General features: G+C 41.4%; 1 protein-coding gene across 8 annotated transcripts in view; it reads right to left on the bottom strand.

Annotated features, from left to right (window-relative positions):
- The window catches only part of PDE1C (phosphodiesterase 1C), a 442,200-nt gene that overhangs the window by 264,984 nt on the left and 151,809 nt on the right, over nucleotides 1-25,407 (bottom strand). For 2 of the 8 annotated variants that reach the window (XM_014574062.3, XM_075921779.1), the window contains exons 1-2: nucleotides 24,770-25,062; nucleotides 24,115-24,217 (exon numbers count right to left, since the gene is read on the bottom strand). The exons of 4 other annotated variants lie outside the window; for them this stretch is intronic. In XM_014574062.3, the coding sequence (XP_014429548.2) occupies nucleotides 24,115-24,217; nucleotides 24,770-24,830 (164 nt within the window). In that variant the 5' untranslated portion in view covers nucleotides 24,831-25,062. 2 more of the 8 variants (XM_075921777.1, XM_075921780.1) reach the window with 2 other exon arrangements.

Genomic DNA, 25,407 nt, shown 5'->3' with positions numbered 1-25,407 from the left:
TAATCAGTGTAAGTATTTTTTAACACTGCTTTAGTTAATGGCAGTTTTCCTTTAGCTAATATTTTTAAGGACCATACTTTGGGAACACAAAAGGTTGGCAATTCTATTCCCTCTTGATGACTATGAAGGCCTAAGTGTATGTCTACACTAGCCCCCTAGTTTGAACTAGAGTGGCTAATGTAGGCATTCGAATTTGAAAATGAAGCCCAGGATTTAAATATCCCAGGCTTCATTTGCATGTTCCCGGTCGGGCGCCATTTTTAAATCCCCTTAGTTCGAACTGACTGTCCGCGGCTACACGCGGCAGTAAGAAGTTAATCCGAACTAAATCCTTAGTTCGAATTAACTGTTACACCTCATTGCAGGAGGAGTAACAGTTAATCTGAACTAAGGACTTAGTTCGGATTAACTTCTGACTGCCGCGTGTGGCCGCGGACAGTCAGTTCGAACTAAGGGGATTTAAAAATGGCGCCCGCCCGGGAACATGAAAATGAAGCCTGGGATATTTAAATCTCGGGCTTCATTTGCAAGTTCGAATGCCTACATTAACCGCCCTAGTTCGAACTAGGGGGCTAGTGTAGACATATCCTATGAAGCCACATTCGTTACATTACCTACCTGTGGTTCTGGAGTCTAATTTTTCTGTAGGTAATGTTGCATTAACCAATCCTGCAAGACTGTAATATATATCTGTAAATAATTTTATCCTTGTTTGCTAATACTTACAGAGTATATAAATTTCAATATAAATTTAGTGATGGTGAAAGTAGCTGGAAAACAACTCTGAAGACTGAAAATCCCTGTTACCAGAAAAGTTATAATACAGACAGTGGCAATACATACTTCACTAATTGTTAATGTAGCTCAACTCTGGCATGGAAGAAACAGTTGAAGTACTGCTCAGTCTCCATATACATACATTTGTTGATCTTTCCTGAGACTACCAGTAAAGCTTCCAAATAGAAATTGTCTTTCAGTAATAGATAAAAAATGAAAAACAGATTCCTCTAAATTATAAATGGATCAACAAATACAGTGGCAATAGTGACTTCATTAGGTAGAAGCTCTACTAGAGATAAAATAATATTCTCAGATTGTGGTTTGCAAAGAGATACCAAGCACAGCTTCTTAACCAGCACTACTTTTTATTTTCTCCTTCTCTTACTACTATCCAGAGTTTGGTTTGCTCCTTTCTAAGCTATTCCAGAGATGGATGGATTTCAATGGTGCTTTAGAATCCTTTGAATAAAAGACACTATATAAACATAACTTAATTTTTAATTCTTTCTTTTCTTTAGGAATATTTTATCAAATATAACCATATTTTAAAAATTGGAGCAAGATCAAGATCTACTAGTTTATGTACACTTTAAAAGACGTCTTGCCATTAGCTATCCTCTAGAGCTGGGGAACTTCCTAGAGAAAACATATAGAATCATAGAATACTAGAATTGGAAGAGACCTTGCGAGACTATCAAGTCTAATCCCTTGCACTCACAGCAGAACCAAGCACCATCTAGATCACCCTTGTCAGATGTTTATCTAACCTGCTTTTAAATATCTCCAATGATGGGGATTCCACAACCTCCCTAGACACCCTGACAAAGTTTTCCCTAGTATTTACCCTAAACTTTCCTTGCTGTAATTTAAGCCCACTGCTTCTTGTCCTATCTTGAGAGATTAAGGAGAATAATTTTCTCCCTCCTCCTTGTAACACCATTTTAGGTACTTAAAAGTTATGATGTCCCTTCTCAGTCTTCTCTTTTCCAAACAACACAAACCTAACGCTTTCCTATATAACAGTAGGAAAATTTCCTTTAATAACCCTCTGGTAACCCAGCTGTTAGGAAATGCATACTTGAGCATGCGCACTAACACAGAGTAGGCTAAAACAAAAACATTGGGACGAGTCTTTGTCCTTTTCCTGGGACTTTCTCTAAGAAATAAATAATCCATTCTAATGTCAACAGAATTGTCTTCTTCTCACTGACCAACTCACAATACTACTTATTCAAATCTGAGGGTGTGATAGCTGGGCCAAACTTGAGTGGTGCTGTGACCCCATGTGCCAGGTTACAGTATCCAGAAAGGAATCAGGAGTCATAAGAGCTGGCACTTCAGAGTGAGTTTATCATTTTAATCATAGTTTTTCCATTTTATTTTCTATCATCTCACATTCACAAAAACCACAGGGCTCTACCTATCTCCATAAGTGGAGTGGAGCTGAGCACAGGCGCCTCTAGTCAGCATCTTCCATTGGCTAGTTTAGGCAGTTTCTGCCTAACATGCTGGCTTTTAATGGACTCTGGTCTAAAATGCCTAACTCAGGACTTTATGAATCAGAGCAATTTTCTAGGCACCATGACTATCAGCGTCACAACGCCTAACTGGTTTTGTGCATCCAGGCCCACGTGCTCACAACTCGAGGAGTGTGTGTATCTCAAATAATCACATTTCCACGTGTGAGCCCACAGGGAAAAGTAGTTAAATTGACTGAGTGGGGGGAAAAGTAAGGCTAAGTAGCTCTGCTAAGTATGTAGGGATTTTTTTCCCTCAAAAAAACACACAGCTCAGAATCTTAGTTAGCTAAACGAATTGCTCCTTCACTCCTACACAGTTTCTGAAGAATAATCTGAATCACTTAAGTGAAGTTTCACTCTGAGCAGTGATTTCAGAATTCGCATTATAGGGTTCTATATAGAATCTCAATGACTGAATAAATAAATGAAGCAAATTTGCAATTAAAATTATGCTTATTCCTAAGGCATGTCTACACTAGGAAATTATTTCAAAATAATTACATTTGAAATAACTCCTGAAATAAAATCAAAATAGCATGTTCTGAGGATAGCAGGAGTACAGATTTCAAAATAACCAGCCAATTATTTTAAAGTAACAGACTTGGTAGTTTGGACGCTCCACTTGTTATTTCAAAATAAGGGACTGGTTATTTTGAAATCTGTACTAACTGTGAACCCCAAAAACTCACCATGAGATTTCCAAGTCATGCTGTTATTTCCTGTTTATATATCATTACCATAAGAACAATCTTGCAGGCCCCAATTCTATGCTCAGTTATAGCTTTGAGGCCTCATAGTTTTCAATGTGAAGTTAAAATTTGGCGCTTGGCAAATTCCACCTTTGATAATAATGATCCTGACTGTTTGGAGTTTGAGAAGGTAATGCTTCATGCAGTGACCCCCTTTCCTGCACTGTGTGTTGTTGCATGTGTGCTCCCCATCCTATTAGTGAGGCATCTGTGGTAATTTGTACTGTTGGCTTGGGCTACAGGTAGGGAACGCCTACGAAGAGGCTGTGGTATAAAGTCCACCACTTGAGAGAGTCTAGTACACATGCTGGGATGGTGACTCACTTCCCAAGAAAGTGCTGTGAAGGCTTGTAGATGGAAGTCAGCCAGTGCTGCTTAGTGTGGAAGTGGAGACGCTCATACTAGATAACATACATAGTAGTTGCCATGTGGCCCAACAATTGGAGGCAGGTATGCACAGTAGACGACTGGTTCATGGCTAGAGTAGTTGCTAGGTCCCGGAGTGCATTGAATTGTTGGTTTGGAAAGTATGCCCGGGCTGATATAGAATGAATTCAATGTCTTGAGTCAGTTCGCAAGTTGACTTCTGTTCGTTTATTATGAGTCAGAGGTAATCAAACAGGTGTCTTATCTTGGAGACCATCTCGTATGTCTCTGCTCATGATCGACACCTGATGAGGCAATGGTCGAGATATGGAAAGACAATGACCCCCTGTTGCCAAAGACAAACTGTGAGTACCTTTGAGAAAATGTGGGGGACCGAAGAAACTGCAAAGGGGAGAACCGTATACTGAAAATGGTCATCCCTAAACATGAAACGGAGGTAACATCTGTGTGAGGGATGTATCAATGATGTGGAAGTATGTGTCTTGTAGGTCGAGGGCTGCAAACCAGTCCCCCCCTTGTCCAGTGCTAGAATTATTGAAGCCAGTGTGACCATCTTGAAATGCTGACTGCATAGGAAATTTGTTTAGCTTGCAAAGATCCAAAATCGGCATCCAACCTCCTGTATGCTTTTGGGTGAGAAAGTAGGTCAAACAGAACCCACTTCCCTCTACCCTCTCTACTGTGCCTATTTGAAAGAGGTGGTCAATTTCTTGCCTGAGAAGAGTCTTGTGAGAGGGGTCCCTGAAGAGGGACGTGGAAGAAGGGGAGGTAGGCGGAAGGGACATGAAGGGTATGGAGTATCCCATTTGGATGATCTCTTAGCACCCACCGATCTGATATTAATGAGTCCCAGTGTTGGAAAAAGGGGTATAATCTGTGGGTAATGCTGTGTTTCTGGCTTAGTGTCTCTTGACACTGGTTGGTTGGGAAGGTCAGGCAAACCCTTGACCAATTCCTCAGATCTGCTGTTTGGTGGTCTGTGATCCAGAGAAGCATGCTTGAGGTGGGCGCTTCTTCTGGGGCTGCTGCCTGGATTGGTTATACTCGTATGGCCATTGCTAAGAGCAGATGTAGTAGCTGTCCCTATTTCTGTTCTAAGGAGTGTACTTTCTCCAGTATGGTGGTGTGTACATGCCAAGGATGTGAAGTGTGGTGCAAGAGTCCTTGCTGCTGTGCAGGATCTTATCTGTGTTTGCTGCAAACAGCTTTTGTTTATTGAAAGGAGGGTCTTCCACTTTCATCTGTAGCTATTTCGGCACCCCCGCTGCATGTAACCATGAGGTTCTCCTCATCATGACAGTGGTGGCCGTTGCTCTGGCCGTTGCATCAGCAACATCTATGGCTGCTAGTAGAGCAGTAGGGGTGATAGTGTGTCCCTCATAGATGATTGCCTGGAGAATGGGCCTCTTGGAGTCAGGCAGATGTTCCATGAGTTCAGCCAGCTTAGAGAAATTGTCAAAGTCATGGTTAGCTAGCAGTGCAGAATAGTTTGCTATTCTAAGCTGCAGTGTGGCTTATGAGTAGGTCTCCTTGCCAAAGATGTCTAGCTTCTTGCACTCTTTTTCATTGCTTGCAGATTTGATCTGGGGAGACTTGGAGCATTGGTTCGTTGCATCCATCACCAGTGAGTTTGGCTGGAGATACGAAAAAAGAAAATCCAAATCCTTGGGGGGGACAAAGTCCTTTCTGACCACTTTTTTGCAGGTTGGTTGGATGGAGGTGCATGTCTGCCAAATATCATCAGATACCTCCATTATTGCCTCATCAATAGGAAGAGTGATCTTTCCTTGAGAGGAAGGGTGAATGTTCTTTAGGAGATGATGCTGTTTCTCTTTCACTTCTTGGAGTTGAACCTCCTGGCTGGTGGCTACTCTTTTAAAAAGCTCTTGGAACTATCTGAGGTCATCTGAGGAGTTCAATGTTTCTGGTACTACAGCATCCTCGAGGGGTGTTTATTGGTTTACGAATTATCTTCCAATGCCTGCCGGTCATGTGTGACACTCTTCCCATCAGGAATTTGACCTTCCTCATCCTCTTCTGAGTCCAGCGAAGGTGGGAGGGTGTGAGATAGCGAGGATGGTGGGAGTGTCCTAGGTGAGATAATTGTGCTCCTTGGACAGTGTCTGCGTGGCTCCCAATAGTGCCACAGTGTCCACCTAGGAGGCTAGTAGGGAGGGGGATACTGTCATGCTAGGTACCAATGAGCAGGGCTCGCCGAGCTGCAGCGAGCCCCACTCACCAGCTGCGCTGTCCGGCGTTCTGCACATGCGCAGATCGCCCGAACCCGCTCTTCCGGGATGTAATCTACTCACCACAGGCGAGTAGATTACATAGATTGTCAAGTCCTGCCAATGAGAATAATAAGGTCTTTCATGGTACTGCTGAAATTGACGAGATGTACTTGGGAATGAATGTTGAGAGAAGAAAGCACTCCTCTGATCATATCCAGTACCTGCAACATTCCTCTGTGCCAGCAGGGGTCTAGTGCCATGTGAGGGTGAACCTGGAGAGTAAGCTAGCTGTGGGGAACCCCTTGATGGGGTAGAGGAGCTCAGCTGACTGCTGTAGTTTTCAGCTGTTAAGGTGGAATTGGCTTCAGCTTGTGCTGTCACGTCTGTGTTATAGCCTCCGGTGAGGAGGGCTTCCTCGCAGGAGATAGCTCAGCAGGAGGCGTATGGTGGGCAGTTCTGTGCCCCTTCACAGCACCGAATGCTGCTGTGCCAGCTGTAGCGGTGCTGTGATCTGCCGGCACAGTCCATGCGGTGCCGCTGACACGCATGCCAGCCCCCGAGCCAGTGTAGGTTGTGGCTGTGGTGACGGGCGTCATTACTGCATGTAAGGCATCCTTGCTGGTTAGTCTGGAGGATGGCTTTGCCGGTAGTGATCTGGCTGGAGACATTGATGCCCTGCACTGCCTACAGGGCAATGGAGACACGGACCTGTGTTTCACATCTCCATGTTTTGCCGGTGGTTTGGGCTCGTCAGTTGGTTGCAGAGCTCTTTCAAATAAAATCACGTGGTGCCACATTTCATGGTCCTTCCTGGCCCTGGCCATGAGGCTCTTACAATGGTCACATTTTGGGGGGCATGGGCTTCCCCCAAGCATCTTATACATGCCTCATGCCTGTCCGAGGCTGGCATGGGCTCATTGCATTGTAGACATTTCTTAATGTCTACAATGGAGGGCTGGGCATAGCCGAGTGATCTTAATCTCTGGCTGCCTTAGTGTCCTTTTCCTCACTTTTTTTTTTTTGAGAACCCCTGCTGAGAGGGGATTGCTGAGGTGGTCCATGAGGACCGAGGCTAGGACAGCCTGTTCTTTCTGTTTGCTCTTTGAAGTTGTAACTAATAGTTAATGAAGGGAAGTAGCTAAGAAAGATAAAATAACTACATATCAAGGCTGTGAAGAGAGCAAACACCTGAGGTGAGAGAGATCGAGATCAGAGCTCCGACCGCGACCAAGGGTGGCTGAAGAGGAACTAAACGGGGGGTTGGGCAGCTGCAAACTGTCAGTGGCATGAGGCACCTCTTGCGTATGCACAGCCCAACTGTCAACTGCTAAGAAAAGCTCTGAACTTTGGCTCTGAAGACCACACGTCACCAACAGTGGAGCACCCATGGGGATAGCACCTGAAGAAGAACTACATATTTCTCAGAAATAGTAAAGCCAGAAAGAGATGTGAAGAGAAGAGTGCAAGGTGGATACAAAAAATACATTGTTATTTTTAAAAGGGAGGGTTGATGTATTAGTTTAAAATTTACATTTGCCTATCTCTTGACCAAAATGGCAATATACACAGTATAAACCAATAAGATTATTAACACAAACAGAAATCTCTTCTGCCAATCACTTCAATATATTGAATCAATTGCATATCAATTTAGATGTCAGTACAGGATTAATTATGTGTACTACAGCCTATATTAATAAAACATGTATACATCAATTTGAAAAATGAAATCATACAGTATAACCTGGACTATAATTTGGCCGCCAGCCTTCAAATTTCAGTTTAATGCTTCTGGGAGCACTGAACCTAACCTAACAATTCACCAAGGCTACCAGATTTTCCAAGAACAAGCTACCTTTATCCATGTGACATCTTGTCCAGATCACATAGAACTATGAGTCACTGTATTACCATCTCAAAAACAGTGAGGTTTGCTGCTGCTAACCCATGTGTCTGTGCACCATGCCCATCAGCTCATCTCAAGAGCAAACACTTCAGGATGTTGCCAGTCCAAATATTGCCTTGCAGGGAACTATCAGTAGACCCAATTCCTGAGTTCCCTAGGAGTTTTCTTTCTGCAGTATCCAGTCCCTTTCCATAGAGACACTCGTAGAAGTTTAAACGTGCTGCCTCCAAAGAGACAAAGCACAAAACAGCCTGTTACAATAGCTGAACACCTACTTTTTACTTTAATATAGCAGCACTGAGATGGCATTGTAATAAAACAAGAATAAGTTTATTACCAAAGAACATAGGTTTAAGTGATTTCAAGTAAGAGCGAAAAAGATTTTCTAATGACTAAAACTTAACTTCAGCAAGTTACAATCTTAGGCTATGTATAGACTGCGAGTTTTTCTGGGATAGAGGAATCCCAGAAAAACTCTGCCACGTCCAGGGAACATGTCTGCTTTTTCGGAACAGTTTCCGAAAAAGCGGGCACGTTCTTTCCGCATCCCTGTATTCCTCATTTTATGAGGAATAAGGAATCTTCTGAAAGAGGAGGTTTTTCCGACATTTGGTCCAAAAAAACAAGCGGAAAAAGGTATACAAATTCCAAAAAAAAAAAAAAATGCAGAGTAGACATAGCCTTAGTCTGATCAGGTTTCCCACCTACAATCAGTTCCTAGCGATTTCAACATCCCTTGGCTGAAGAATCCATCTCTCTCAGACTTTTTAGATTGCTGGCTCCTTTTCTTCCTCAGGTGACAGATACAAAAATGGCTTTCTATTTCTGCTTATAATTCCAAGTTTCCACTCTCTGTTTCAAGAGCCAGGAATGCCTTCCAGGTGGATAGCCTTCACCCCACTTTCATGATCATGAAGTGGACATCTCCCTCACTTACTAGTTTGATTACTATCTTCTGTGTAATGTGCTTCCATTGTTTCTGGTCTTGCCTTGCTTAGTTTACACTAGAGCCATTGATAAGTAGGGGTATAAACATTCCTTTGTCTAGGAGAGGATGGGCTTCTGTACCGCTTGACAAACATAGTTTAGGAACATATTTCCAGCATACATCTATCATTCTTTATATACCGCCCATACCTGCACCATGCAATAATATTATTGGCCGATTTTCCATTTTGCATATACCTCACATGACATGTTTTAGTTACAAAATCTGACAAAATGAGTTTAGGGAAATGGGCGAGTCAGGTCTGATATGAGTTACGGTATGACATGCCCTCTTCCAATTGGCACTGAAGGGCTCCATGGATCACAATTTGCCGTCTGTTTTAGTTCAATGAGTGAAACACAAACAGCTTTCAAGTTTTTTTCCACTCTCAAGGCAATAATACAATTCCTTTATCATGTAGAGTATCTTCCATACAGGCTGCATTATTAGAAATCTCTGTTGTGTTAAATAATACACCCAGAGATAAAGGACGGCAGAGGGAGAGAGAAATTAAGAGGCCAGAAAAGGAAATAAGCTAACATATCAGCTGCCATTTGAAATGAGATGTAGGTCAGCTAAACCAGGCCTGAGTAGAGTTTTAAAAGCAACAAGGGGCATTTTAAATTAAATCTTAGACTGAATGGTGGCCTAGCAAAGATGTACGGGGACAAGTTTCTCATAGATGAAAGAATGCTGAGGACAATGTTATGCACAAGATGAAGCCTGAGGAGTTGTAGTGTGGGGTGGTAACAGAGATGGGATGTGCAACAGTCATGCTGAGCATGAAGATCTATAAAAAAAAAGATGTAGGAGCAAGGACGACACTACATGTTTTGACATTGGAAATCAGTGAGAGACCCATCCAGAATGAAGATGAAATTTGTGCTCAGTTTCTCAAAAAGTTCCAGTTAAGAAAACATTCTCGCGCTGTCAACAGAAAACAAAAGCAGGTCTATCAGCTCAACAAAATAGATCTCACTTAACTGACTAGTAATTTTCAACTATTTAGTTATTCTGTTTTCTTTATAACTTTTTAAAATGTATTTTTTAAATAGTTCAATTTAAGCTTCAAAAATGGATAGTAGCTAGCATGGAAGATGAATGATTAATAGTTTCCCAGGTTCTGGCTATGTCTAATTTTTTAGAATTTTTTGCAATAGGGGAGGTGTTAACTGTGGTGTAATATGTTAACTTAGACATTATGAATATAATCAGTTTACCCAAATTCTAGCTGTAGTATCAATTAGAGGGGTTCTTTCTCTGTTCTCCTTATATCAAACACATATGTTCAGTCTTGCTCCTGCAGCATGGCTTCTGCAGTTCATCCCAGAAGTATTTCCACTGGCAGGAGATGGATCCCTATTTTAAACAATTTGAAAAATGCTTTTTAGAGCCTTCAGAATGACGGACATTAGAGACCTTATTCTGAACCTACTAAGATTTTCAATTCACTTGAATGAGCGTTGGCTAGGACCCCATATAAATATAACATTTTATCTGAAACGCTGATTGTAGGTTGAATATTACACATCAACCAGGAAAAGGTATTTTATTTTCAAGCGGTATAAAAATGCATATATGCATAAATATGATTGGATATGATTATACTGATGTAGTTTAGTTTAATGTTTACAAAATGTGCATTTGTAGCTTGCACAAATTCTGATAAATAGTTGCTAAGTAGCAGATGAGAATCATAACAGCCATCAATTTATACCAAAAACATGAAAAAATCCTACATGTAATTTATTAAATTAAACCACCACGTGAAGCCCCCTAAGTTTCTTCCCTTGACATATCCTGTATTGGAATCCAGCAGGAAGATACGGAGTTATTCCTGTTGACTCTCTATGGCAGGTATGGCTCATTAACTCCACCATAAATGTAAGGGAGGTGGGAGAAGATTGTTGGCGAGAAAACTCTTTGTAGAAAATAGAGTTGCCAATCCTCCTGCTTTCGACAGGAGTCTCAGAATCAAGCTTTATCTCCCAGAAGTTACTGAAGCCAAATCAGGAGATTTGAGGCCACTAAAAGTCTGGCAGCACAGTGGAGCTAAGACAGACTCCCTGCCTGCTCTGGCCCCACGCCACTAGTGGAAGCATCTGGCATATCCCTGCAGCCCCTGGGAAAGACCTGGGGGGCCGGGAGTTCTCCATATACTGACCATGCCTATAGGCCTTGCCCTCACAGCTTCCATTGGCCACAGTTCCTGGGTGGGGGGGCAGGAAAAGATATATTTTACCATAGTGTGTGACCCTTTGCATGATTACTGTTTGAAAACAATATTTTTATCTGATCAAATGCTTCTTAGTAGCTGGCTATTGGATACACTTGTGGAACATTTGACACCAAATAAGGGCTCCCCCTCAAAATACAGGATGGGTGGTATCCTACTATGCATACTCTGCAACCTCTTCGATTCAAATAGACGATGAAACTTTTTGTGTAATAAGCATCGGGGCGGGGTCTACATTTCCCTGGCATTCTGCGTACATCCTGATAGAAGTGTTGCACGTTGCGTTCACATGGAAACACTGACCTCCACTAGAGTGAGGTAGATTCATTTTTGTTAAACAACAGGACCACATACACAATCTTTCCTGTTCATTCTTTTTGTTGTATCCTGTTTACTTTCCTACCAAAAGAACCATTATGAAAACATGTCATATCAACAAGCAGTGTAAGAGGGAGCAGTCTTGCTGAAAAGGAGATGAAGAGAAACAATGATCACACATATGTATTGTGTATGTTCAAAGCAAACAAACAGTCATGATTTGCTGGAATCTCATTCCAGCCATCAGGGCTACAATGTTAACATACTTTAATTAAATAAAAGGATATGGATTACATTTTTCAATCAAAGCCACTATGTGACACTAGCACTTGAAAACCCCATGGAGGCAAATAGGCAGCTGTCCAGCTTTGTTTCAGTCAGGGTGGCTTGGTGATTAGTTACAGAATGCAAGATGTTGGCAGGGAAAGAGTCATCATTCATAACCCGGATTAAAAGCAAGACAGGAAACATGGATTGGAATTACATCAGCCCAGTCCAGCGCTGTGTGCAAAGTCACAAAACAAATCTGCATCTTGCCCTAAGCTCTAGTAAATCTATCAGACTGTTGCTTGTTATTGTTCCCCCATCATCACCACCCCCACTGTCTGCTGCTACTAGACAGCTGGTATGACGCAGAATTTTAAATCTCATCTTTGTGCCAGACCCTCCCCTGACTCTAGGTTACAGGCTGAAACACTCGGATTACTGTTCAACGAGCCTAAAGCTGGGGTGAAAAAATTGCTATACAAAGATGCAGTGTTCCCTTTCCAAAACAAGGCTAACTTCTCTAAACCCCATGCTCAGGGCATATACTAACCGCTACAAATACATTCTCCAACTCTTTCAGTGGTGTTACTTGGTGCAGTGAGCAGCTGTCTTGTGCTGGCTGTGTTTCCAATTACCAAACCAAATATTAAATCTCCTGCTTGTGAAAAGCCTGTATACACATTTCTCAGAAACAATGTGTGCTCCTTTTTTTCTGTTCACAGACACTTTGTGTATGTAGAGGAACCAACAGACTGGACATGAGTAGGAGGCAGAGGACTGGGCCTTTCAGACCCCCAGGCGTGGCCTCTTGCAGAAGAAAAGAAGCTCCTGAAGTTTTACTAATGTTTCTGACCTCACCAATTACACACACCTCAGGCTGGCAAAACAGACGCTGTCTGTCAGTGCATCTTCACCAATTAAAGCATTAAAACAATTGTATTCTATATTATTTCTTTCCACACAGGTAAATTCTGCCCTCTTCTCATTGGGTATAGAAGGATGACCCTCCGGAAATATTACAGAATAGTTCCAGTGAATAGGGAAAGAAGGCAAAGTTAAGGAGACCAGATAAAAAACAAACTGCACATCCCCATGTCCCTGCACTGCATGTTTCCAGCTCAGTATAGCCCCCCCCGTACGCAGTGATCCAGGAGTGGACAATCCACCACTACATAGGTGGAGAGACTGGGAAGGGTGAAGGGAATTATGTAGAAGGAATGAAAAAGAGAAGCTTAAATGAGTACAGGAAAAATCCAGCATGCAAGCTGAGAACTGTGAGAATACAGCCATTTAGGGCACAATAAGTGTGTTCACTAGTTGTCTTACAACTACTTACATATTAGATCGCTAAAAACACCTGATTCTTTGCTTCAGTCACTGAAATGAGAAATTGGGAAGGGAATCATTTTGGATCAATTCAAATAAATAATTTGAATTTTCTGATTAACTGAAAGTTAAAAAAACCCACAACTGGTATTTTTGACTGAAACAATTTGGCAAATTAAACACGAACTCACAATGTGCTTCGGTGAACCCAAATCTACACAGTAAAAAAATTTTTGGTTTAAAAAAAAAAAAAGTTCCATCCAAGATTTTTTTTGCTGAGATCTACTAGATGCCACAGCAATAGGTGCTTTCAAAGAGTTAAGATAGAAAGAGAGATACTGAGATAGTTGCCCTTTCCCTATGTTAGGTGGTAGGCCAGTGAGAAGGGCCTTCAAGTCAGGATTCAAATTCCACAGCACCCAGGACTTGTACTCCTAAGTCTCTCAAGCACTTTTGGTCATCTGCCCTGCATGTGTTAATATACTGTGGGTATTATAAGATATTGTATGCCTAAACTAAGGATGTAAGTGAGTATTCAAATATTCGCATTCCCCTCCCTTCACCTTTGCTGCCTCTAACAAAGGCAGCAAGATGGGGGGCGGGAGGAGCAGGAGCCAGTGCTGGGGGAAGTCAGCTTAAAAGCCAGTTGCACACAGAATTCTCTCCGTGGTAACACCTGCCCTCCACTTCCATGAGAGGCAGCAACATGTGTGAGGGGACACAAAGTAGCCTCTGCCTGTGGCAGGCCCAGGCTCACCACAGACAGGGGCTGCTGCCGTGAAGCAGCCCCTGTCTGTGGTGGCCCGGGCTGGCTGCGAACAGAAGCTGCTCTGTTAGCAGCCCCTGTCTGTGAGGGGTCCCAGCTCCCCACTGGGATCCCGTGTGGACAGGGGCTGCTGGACACGGCACAAGCCGGGACTGAGCAAGCCCAGCTCAGCCCCAGCTCGTGCCGGGCCTGGGGCCTACCCCCACCGCGGCTCTGCAGTTTAAAAGTAGTAAGAGACGGGCAGGCAGGCAGCCTGGCTCTTACTACATTTAAACCACAGAGCCGCTGTGGGGTAGCTCCCGGACCCAGCATGAGCCAGGACTGAATGCCTTCCCTTACCAACTAATCGTGTAGTCAGTAAAAATTGTATTGACTACATGATTAGTCAAAAACCCACTTCTTAACATTTCTAGCTAAAACTTCAACAATCCTGAGAAATAGTTAGATGGGATCATAAGGGAAAACAAGCAAAAATGTCTCCACTTCTATTTTGCCTTTTTTACAATAATCTTCAATCTTGTCCCCAACAATGTGTGTGAATCTGTCTGCCCTATTGTATGTGACCTCCAGTCCTTCTCTCCTAACTTAGTCTCCTTTTACTCTTCAAACCAATCCAAGAAATCGAAGATCTCAGGACCACACTGTGTGGTATGGAGGGAAAAGGCTGCCTCATTTGCTATGAAGGTGGGGCCAGCAAGAACTGCAATCTGTTTTCACCGGAAAGCAAGAATACCTCCCTGAACACACAGGAAAAGCTACCCCAGAGAGGGCAAGACAGGAGATAGGATCTGAGCCTCTCTTGCACCACTGATCTAAACTGGTGAGCCATGCAGGACAGTTATGCTATTCTCCCACTCCTTATGCTCTGTCTGTTACTCTTCAAGGCTTATTTATTTATTTAAATTTATTTAAATATTTTTACCCAGCCTTTCTATTTAAAATATTCAATATTATTCCTCCTGCTCTGGTGGGATCCACTACAAACCAAAGTTGTGGCTAAAGGCAACAATACAGCTTTAACCATTCAAATTTGAGTCAAGATTTTGTGCCACAAAAGTGTGCCCAGCAGAGCCCTCAGATACATGCCAGGAAGCTCCTTGTCTCTAATAGGAATTGGATGCACATATAGTGTCTGACCCCATGAGCATAACAAATCACTTTACTACTGATGTGATGCCACAATATCCATTTGTGGGGTGTCATATTAAAAGCAACATGACACAGCAAGATAGGGAGAAAGTGACAAATGACAAATTTTAAGACTATTACACAAACCTGAATAAACCTATTCTCTCTCTCTCTCTCTCTCTCTCTCTCTCTCTCTCTCTCTCTCTCTCTCTGAGAGGGAGTGTGACAAGGTCTAACATGGGTCTACTACTGATAGCGTGCAAGGATCCTTGCCCCCTGTATGCTAGCCACCCTACTCATGAGTTCGCAGGCACTTCTCCGCCCACTCAGGACCACATGTCACCCCAAGGGAAGAAGAGGGAGTTAGGATGCACTGGGCTGCTTGGGAAGAGCTTCACTCACCCCCAAGAAGGTACATCATATAAAACTGTCCCTTATCTGGGCCAATGGGTGAATTCCACTCTTTGGCCCTCTGCCAGAAACAAGTTATAAAGGCAGTAACAATCAACTCGCAGTGCTCAGTCATTCTCTGAGGCTATGTCTACACTGCCAGCTTTTTCCGGCAGCGAGTATGCAAATGAAGTGCTGATTAGCATTTTGTTGTGCTTCATTTGCATAATCTATTTGCACCGTTTTTGCTCTAAAACAAACAGTGTAGACATTTCCTTTTTGCGCAAAATCCCCTTTTTGCACAAGATCCTGGTGCAAGATCTTTGCACAACATCCTTGTGCAAAAAGGGTTTTTGCACAAAAATGAAACATCCACACTGCTTCTTTTTGCACAAAAACCCCTTACGCCAAAACAGCTTGAATAGATTATGCAAATGAAGCATGACAAAATACTAATCAGCACTTAATTTGCATACTCTCTGCCCACAAAAGCCAGCAGTGGAGACAAAGCCTCAGAGCCACAACTTGGATTGTCTGCATTCTGGGAGAAATTTTGGTCCCAGTAAAATCCATGGGAGTTTTGACATTGACATCAGCAGAGCCAGCATTTCACCTCTAGCCCTTTTCCAGCTTTAATTTTTCTTAAATATATAGACACCTTCCAAATGAATCCACTTTTCATGCAGACATTTTTCTTTCACGAATTGAATAGATTAGTGGGTAAATGTATGCTGAAGCCAGAAGTAGAGTGGGCATAGAGACTTGCTTTCAGTAACCCCAGGATGAATCTTCCAGAGTTCAGACATATTTGCAGGGCATTATGGGGAAAATGTTCCATTGCCAAAAAAATTTCTGCCTAAGGATATATGGCCTTTCACAAGCTCTACATTACAGTACTTTCAAAATAGTTTTTAAACAGACACACACACACACACTCTCCAGAGACTGAGAAATTCATACCAATTGTATCCATATTAGCTACACAGACTTCAATGAAGTTACTCCTTCTGATATTTATAGCAGTGCTTTGTGAGATCAGAACAGCCTTGTGAATCCCAAAGAAATAAAAATATTCCCAACCCCTTATAAAATCTCTTTTGATTTACCTAAATCCCCAGCATTTTGATGGAAATTGAAATCTGTGCAGACACGTTTCACAACTGTTAATGTTTTACCAGGCAAGTCTTGATGTGAAGAATTGGGTCTCAATTCTTCCACCTCTGGACAACTTAAAAAGCCAAATGGTGTTACAGAGATAAGAATTGGTGTCAATTTTGACAGGGTAAGAGAGGAGAAAACTGACTAGGAATAATCAATATGAATTTCAGGGGGGGAAAAACCCTTTAAAAATCCTTTTAAAGGCTGAGTTGGTTTTAATACAGTGCTGGAATCCACCAAAAGCTGGCAGATTATGGGATGAGCTGGCTTTATTGCCTTTAAAAATAAAACGAAACACTGGATTTTTCAGTGCTCTCCCCTCAATCACTTCCTCCCATCTCTCCTTTCTTTTATTTCAATGTTCTCAGTATGTGCAGAGTCCCTTCTCAGCATGGTTGTCTTGGGTCATATAAAGATCCTCTATTTCCCCTTCAGCTCAGGATTTAAATTTATCTTCTCAAAATAACTTTTTCATCTCCACGCTTTCTATGCAAGATTGTGAGCTTTACAACATAATTACACAGCAATGATATTTAAAAAGCATACAGTTCAGTTTTTGCAAAAGGAACCCTTTTCTTATACTACATAGTTAGGTTTTCTGTTAGTTTTTAAACTATGGGAACTATACGTAATTGCTTTTTAGGGTATAGATACAACTCATCTGAACCACTCTCAGAAGACTAAAATCTTTTTTAAAATCATGGGAAAACTATGGTGTTTCTTACTCAACGTTTTAGTGTGAAACAGTCTTCCCCTCTTACTGTTACCTACAGGAGTCATTTCTTGATTTAAGATTCACGTAGAAAGGCACAGGAGGGAATAACACTGACTTAAGGGTTGAGGCAAAATTTATCACATTATACTGAACTACTATGCTTCCAAACACTTTTCTTTTTAATTAACGTCTCCCAAAGCTGCTGAGCTTTTACTTATTCATTAAAAATACTTCCTACTCTGTCCCTTTTTCATTCATCAGAGAAAACTGATTTGAGAGTCTCTTGCTTCCTCTGTTCCTTCAGAGAAAGAGCATTCCAGACAGCACAAAGTAGACCTCTTTCCCCTCACATCATTCTGTGGTAAACACTGGGGCTTTGTCCATTCTACCAATACTACTGTGCCAACAATGGGTCCAATCCTGGAAAGTTTTACTCAGGTCCTCATTGACACAAAGAGCTCAACCAAGGTCAGTCAAACTTTGCATGATGAGACCCTAAATCATGTCTCAATACAGTTGTTTCTAGCAAAACTGTCACATTCATTCCCTATCCAATAAGGACTGAGGGTTCAGTCCTCTGTTCCTTGTGCACCCCAAACTCCTATGTTCAATGGGAAATTGGGATACAAAAGAAAGCTGGATCAGGTATAAAAGGCCTATAGTATGGTTTCAAGACAAGGTTTGGAGACAGACAACCTCTGTCCACATTCATTAGAGAAGCCACGCTTAGAACCCTGTTAGCAATAACTGTGTTTAAATATGTTTGGAGCTCACAGAGTTCTGCTCCCCAGGTGAACAGGGCTTTCGTTTAAACCCAGACTCTCAGGAGATTCAGGAAGAAACCAAGACTAAAGACAGCAGGAGTGCCTCTATCACCTCCGGAAAGGAATTAGCATATTCATATTTTCCACTTGAAAAACTAACTAATTTACACATTTGCTAACAAAGTGGCGCTTTCTGAGGGGCTTTTTAACCTCCTCAATCTGCTGCCAGCTAAAATATCTGGGGACAAAGCCCACTGTGTAAGAACATTTCAGGAATTAAAGGGAGCTTTCTGTTTTCCCGCTTATTTGGGCTGTGTAAATGAAAATGAGGCAAGCCAGAGTACTGTCAGTGGGAGAACTGGCTTTTCTATATGTGGCATTTTTAAAGATGAAAATCTAAAAATACTGTAGAACACATACCTGTCTGTATGGATAAGACAAAGGAAGAGATACATAGATTGGTCGCACTTACTTGCCAAATTGCCCTCTAACTCATGGATAGAATCTTCTCTGACCGAAGTCAGTGTCACCACTTACTTCAATGGAAGCAAAATTAGATCCTGACTGGGCAGTAAGTCGACAATCTCAATATTTTCAGTATTCAAGATACTTCCTAGAGTAAGTTGAGGGAAGTATTTTACCTGTATTTTAGGTGCAATGGGTTAGTTTTAAAGGATCGCAAACATCTGCATGATAGATTTTTATTTTTCCCTTCAGTTTCTAATTTCAGATTCAAAATTAAGTTATGTAGGAGGATCAAAGAAATGAGAAGAAGAGAAGGTAGAGAACCCCATGTGAGTCCTGATTCGGGGATGGTTACTCTTTCATTTCCTCTTTAACCACATGGAGAAGTATTATGCATGGAGTTAGAGGTTTATTATGAATCTATCAGTTTAGCATTGTAATCCTGGCTGTGGGGAAGAATATTAATGTCCATTTTCCCCACTGCTCTGCAATGCTGAGAGGCAGATATTATTGATGTTGGTAATACCGTGTTAGCTAGATATCAAGGTTTGATTGACTGACTGCACAATTACAGCAAAAACCATCACTGAAAAATTCTTCAAACCATATTTTCTGCTGGTACAAATCAGCATAGTTGCTCTGAATCTAATGGAACTCTTCTGGATTTACACCAGCTAGTGATCTGCCCCATCAAAGCACCACCAAAAGACACTCAACTCCAATTTTTAAAAAGGCTTCGAATCTGCTTTTCGTTTTCTTCACAAAAGTAATTGCAGCCGGCCTGTAGAGCAACTCTAGATTTGATTACTAGATCAGAGTGCACAGTCCACTAATTAGATGTCTAAATTTTAAAATGCACCCACAATTATTTATACCCACAGAAAAATTGCAGGTGTAAAATCAAAATCAGGCTTTCAATTCTGTCATGGTCATTGTCTTTTATACGCCCAGTTTAATATTGACGGGCATCAATTGTGAAGCACAGAAGTCTATATTTACCAAGCCTATTATTGTTATCTAGTAGCCACGGAAGAGAATAGATGATGGAACTAATTACAGATTCCCAGTTTTATCGCCTTCTAAGCAATTCATCTGTAAAAGATGTTAGATCCCCTTGCTGGGCACAACAGATCTGAATGAAGAAGAGCTTTGTAGATTAGGCATGTACCGCAAAGAAGCAAGTACAAACCTCCTGTTTGAAAGTGAAGAGTCCCATTTCTGTTCCAGAGCCCTGAAAACACACTCACAGCACGTTCGTCGGAAACATAGTTTCCTGTAGTCTTCTAAGCTTGTCAGACTTCATGAAACACCACTCTCAGAAATAACAGGCAGTTGTTCAAAGTGAACCGCATACAAGAAAACAAATGAATGGCTCTGTAGCCAAGTGCCAGAGGAATCAGAGAGAGCTCATCTATTCAATACAAGCTCAACGAGGCAAGGGCTGAATATATGCCAGCTGCACGTGGGTGCCATTACAAAGGCAAAACAACTTGATCACTATTTAACCACCTGTGGGTATTGATAATGGTGCACTGTGAGCACATACATGTGACAGAATAAAATTACATGGATATAACGTGAGGGTTCTGGTTTTATGGTATAAAAGTCAGGAAATTCAGAGCTCTGTTCTGACTTGGGAGTGGCTCGAGGAGAGCTGTTGGCAACTGGTGCCCTAGGCGGAATGCACGATCGGCGCCCCCGCCTCCATAGCCCTCAATAGCGTGATGTCATCATTAGGCGTCACGTTAAATGCTGCACCCTAGGCAACTGCCGAGGTTGCCTACATCCACGGGCCGCCCCTGCTCTGACTTGCTCTGTTCTATTCCTTGCCCTGATGGTACACTAACATATAGCCAAGTAAATACCTCATCAGATCAATGAAGTTCAGAAGTCGAGAATAAACTATGATTGGCATGCTCAGCAAAGGGTTGCAGCTGGCGACCCGCCAAATGCCTAACAGTCTCACGTAAGTTATATTAATTGAAAATGATGACAGGCAGCCCACGACTAACACAGAGGAGAAGCCCACAGACAAGGCATGTTCATTGCTTTATCTTTAATTGGAGTGCAAAGGTGTGCAGATCAATAGAGAGCAGCACCTGCAGGACCTGAAGTCTCTGTGAACTGTCCTGCCATAAGAAAGATGACATTGGCCACAGGCTCCTTTCTAGGGCTCCAATTAGCCCAGTGGCTCATTGTGTTCTTCTCCCTGCCTCCCCCTTGCTTTAAAAAATGAACATTCTCTTAAGGTCCACCTGAATCCACTCCTTTTCCAACCACGGATCTCCAGACCTGTTGAGAGCTCTCTGTGGCTATGTATAGACTGCAGGCTTCTTTTGGAAGAAGCTTTTCCAGAAGAGATCTTTCAAAAAAACTCCTTCCGAAAGAGAGTGTGCACACTGCCAAAGCACATCTAAAAAGCGATCAGCTTTTTCGATAGATAGTGTCCACACTGAACGGACGCTCTCTCACATGTAAGCTTTGATTACTATGGGCAGAATGGCCACCAGGGCCCGAAAAAACTCTGCAGTGCAGTCATACCCTGTAGGTCCGGACCCTGTAGGGATAATGTCACAGTGGCAGCTGACTTGCTTCCCCATGGGGGAAGGACAATGGGCAATCTCTACATTCATAAAGAAATGCAGAGTAGCTCACAGTTTCAGTTAATTTTTCTTCATTATGTCAGGGACTCAAAAACTGGTCTACTTCCGTGGGGGGGAAAAAAAAACTTGGCCAGAACATATGCTTTTTCTTTTGGGAAGATGAGTCCATTTTCAAGTGATGGTTGTTGGCACATCAGAAACACGGTAATAATTTTGCTGATGCAGGGGAATATCTGAGAACTGACATTTTGGAAGTGGAAAATAAGAGAAAAGGGCAAACTTCTCAGGTGTGAAAACCTAGCAAGACAAAAACTGGAGTTTCACACAGCTCTGACAGTACCTCATCACAACAGGTAATAGCCTATTACCAGATCTATTAAAATACAGATTCCTAAATCAATGCAAACAGGCTCTTTTCCAGCTTTGATAAATTCGCCAGATAAGTAGGTATGTAGATAAGTTATAAAACAGTTATTGTTTACAATGTCAATCTCTAATCAGAGACACATTAACATCTTACCAGATATAAGTGAGCAATTTTTCTACCTGACAGAGCATTATGGCTCCATAGACTCAATATTCCTTCACAGTATGCAAATTTGCTGAGAGGAACATTAGAATGTTAACTTGTATATTCCAATTAAAAACATTTAGAGAAGTGTTACTATATATGTCCATTTTCAAATGTTAATTGTGAAGGGATTTAAGACTGTACATGGACTAATGACCAAATCCTCATGCCTTGGCCTAATAGCTGAGCTGAACAAATGCTTGGAGATAAGGACAAGGAAACTTCTCTCACTCCATATGAGATAGTTCCTCATGCTGATTAGCTCTTACATGCCTTTTGCCCCTGGAGCAGAAGACCAAATAATCCACACTGCGGTAAATCCCCTAATCGCAAACCCTCCTAACTTTTCTCTTAAATAATACCTCAGAGTTCTCCACACCTACTCCCAGGCAGTACACACCCTGTACACAACTCTCACAAGCCTGCTCACCTTGCACAGCAGACCTGCACTAAATGTGAAATACTGGGATCCTTATCATGTTCCAGATTTGCCCCTTATTTAATTAAGCAGAAAATATTCTAAGACACAGTGACTTACAAACAATTGATTCAAAATACAGTGTGCCACCCCCATGCTACTTTAGGCTTTGAACTTGTCAAAGCTAAGGAGGCTCAGATATGGTTATAATTTAGCCAGACCTCTCGGGAAAATCTAGGTGGTGATTCAGTATGTTGGTCTGCTGGCTGAGTCACTACTGAGTAAATACTCCATATGGTGCTAGGGGGTAATGTTTGCTGCAGGTGCTTTCTTTCCAATCAGATGTAAAACCAATGCCTTAGCACCTGTGAACATTAATGGTCCCATTGCCATTTTAACATTACAAGTGACATGATCAAATTCCCAATTTGGGTAATTACAATGTGCCCATCTAAAATTCCTAGGGCAGTTCCAACTGGCAGTATAATGTTTTATGTTCTGTCTTACTCTGTTTTGTAGAGCTGCTGTGTCTTCAAAAAAGTGTCAGCATTATAAAGCTGTCTGAATTCCAGAGGTGGATGAATGGATTCCTATGTTTATGACAATACATGGTTTATAAAGTGCTGTTTGAAGTCTTGAGATGAAGGCCCTTGTATAGTTGTCAATATATAAAATAGCCACATCTTTGCACTGAAAATTACGTGTACACGTATGGAAAAAACAAGAACACTTCTGGTGTGAAAACAGTGTGTGCCAAATCTCAGCTTGCAGCCAATTTTTTTTTACGTGCTAAAATCTCAAACATAACAAATGGAAATGGAAACACTTCTAAAGTCTTAATCAGAGCAACACAATTAGAAAACTGAAACATCTTGTTCTACACTGAGACATTTTACAGGAAATCAAGGAAGGCTACCTTACAATACATTATTTCCGACAGGAAGAAAGATCATGAAACTCACAAGATAAAAAGTGGTTTTCAGTGGATGCACAGTATATCGTACTTATGCCTACACAAAGAGGGTGTATTAGTACAGTGCACATAGTGTAGATAACACAGCCTGATTCTGACCATTTTACATCTGGGATAACTTCTTTGAAATCGACACAGGTACTTAATTTGCAAGGGTATAAAATTAGATTAGAATCTGTCTGTCACACTGCTATTGAACAGCAATGCTATGAAAGATTTAAATACAGATTTGAACATCAGGTGTAGACTGAATCAGCGTGTAGGTATTTAGACATGAATTCATGAACTAGTAATTATACAACATGGTGCAAAGACTTGAAAATGAGAGGCTTGGTGCTGTATAGCTGTTCTATTTGGAATAGTTATGAGACAGCTGTCATCTCATTTGATTAAACTTCTTCATAAAACAGGCTTTCTGGAATGAATCCTTGAGAAAAATGCATATTCATATATGACTTTTAGGCCATTAAAACTCATACACAAGTACTAGATGCTATTCATAAAATATGATATCATTTCACTCTCAAAATATTGCTAAAAAACAAGTTTATATGTTGGCCTTAGCCCTCTCTTCAGTGAAAAAAAAAGTTTTTTTTAATTCCAACATGTGAGGGTAAAAAGAAAATCAACTGTGAACATCTGAACAGATGCCACTTATTTTAATAACTTTTTTAGGCTTCATCAGAAAGTGAGGCGCAAGTAGATGGTATAATGGTATGCCCTTTAATACATACAAAGAGGATAAAAGATCTGTATATAAGCACTAAGAACTGTCCGATTTTAATTCTGATCTATCACAGCATCTTTATTTAGCAAACATCTTTTTCTGTGATGGAGGGATCAGTTCATCTCAATGTGGCAAAGTTGTGCTTAACACAAATGTATAAATTAATAAGCACATTCTGACCTAAATGTCTGAGCATTAATAAAAGAACATGGATTTTCAGCCATTATATTAGCTATTAGAAATGTTTCCAAATGATGCCTTTTTTCCCATTTATTCATATTAACCACTTTAGTGCTGGGACTTGTGTACATATAGATTAAGATGACTTTCTTTTTGCTAATACAGTATATGCTGCATATAGCTCTGTTTATCAACAAACTCAAAAATACCTAGGCTTTGAATTAAGTGTCACCTTGTGTATACCGAAGCTATGCTACTACAGTAAGCAAAATAATTAATATCTTGGCGACTGTTATATTTCAATGCCTCTTCCCCACTGGGAAACATTAGTTCTGTAGCAAGTAGGTTCAACACATTTAAGGAAACAAACTGTTCTTTTGTGATAAGTAAGTGCAAGTCACTGTATTTATAGAGAGCAGGTGTGGAAACTCTTGGGTTATTTTAAAAGGTATACAGAAGAAATGAACAATAAAGTGTTGCAATAATTATTTTATAACAATGGAAGGAAATAGAGAGAAGGAAGAGGGATAAGAACAAGTATCACTTACAGTCCTCGCAGACGAAGCCAGATTTTCTCGATTTGTTCAGGCTGTAGATATTTCAGAGAGTTGCTCTCAAATTCTTCAATTTCCTTAGTTGGTGATTCCATAGCTGCAGGTTATCACTTTGGTTAAAGCTCAGAGAGTATGGATACCACCCCCCGCACATGCACACGCTCCACCTTTAATACTGACCAGGAGCAGCAAACATTTTTACAAACACTTCCCCTCACATACACACAACCTCTCGCTTTGATTAGAGGAAGTGTGTGTAGACAGCAAGAACTCCAGGTGTACACTGAGGATAGCTGTGGCAACATGCCATGGTCCTGAGTCTGATGGAGGGATTAGAGGCTGATCTCCAGATTGAAAGCCACCACAGATTTTTTACCATAAGGCAAGGATACAATCAGTAATACCAGTTGAACGGTCTTTATAAAGGAGGGGTGGGGAAACGCTTGCTGACAATTGAGCTGTCTGATGAAACACTGGGGAATATTGGCAGTTGTACAGTTCCCGATTGTCTGCTTCTCTATTCACTGGACCCTGTCAGTCCTCACTCCACTGTGCTTTGAAAGGCAGCCCTCATTCCCTCCAGTGTTGGTCCTCCCTCTCCTTCTCTTTCATCTCAGTCTCAACCCCTCCCTTGTTTTCTTCCACTTACCAGCAGCTCTGCTGACAGACAAGAAAACTGACAACTGAGGAAAAAAGTCGTCTGTCAGCATAGCCCGGGCAATGTTTCTCGCTCTCTCTCTCTCACTGGCTTTCACACGCGCACATGCAGAGTGAGAGAACAGTCAGCTGGAGGAAGGTTGGCTGTAATGAAAAGGGAATGAAAATTAAAGAACGTGAACTGCACAATTCACTTCTGAGAAACAGTCATCTGGCTGAGTGCAGTTAGCAGGCTTTCATGAACGAGCAATAGTAAGAACACACAGCAGCGTTTCAACTTGGGCAAAATTAACTTAAAATAAATAAAGCCAGTGACCAAGCACCAAAACCAGAGGAAAAAGGAAGTCCCTCGCTGAAGATATATCACATCCCCTGCAAACATTAATAATAAACACATCTCCCCTCCAGTAATGCAAGCAACAATAAGTAGTATTGGTACATACAGTAGACTTCTGATAATCCAGAATCTATGGGACCTAGATGGTGCCGGATTATCAAATATGCCGGACTACCAGGAGATACTATAAAATGGTTATATATATATACACTGTATACATTATATACTGTATATAAAGTGTTCTTAACCCTTTTTATTGTACATACTGTATACAGTATACTGTAATGTTTGAG

This window comes from Pelodiscus sinensis, chromosome 2 (assembly GCF_049634645.1).
Source record: "Pelodiscus sinensis isolate JC-2024 chromosome 2, ASM4963464v1, whole genome shotgun sequence".
NCBI lineage: Eukaryota > Metazoa > Chordata > Testudines > Trionychidae > Pelodiscus > Pelodiscus sinensis.
Note: the sequence above shows the minus strand (reverse complement) of the source record. Positions and strands in the feature narration are given on the sequence as shown.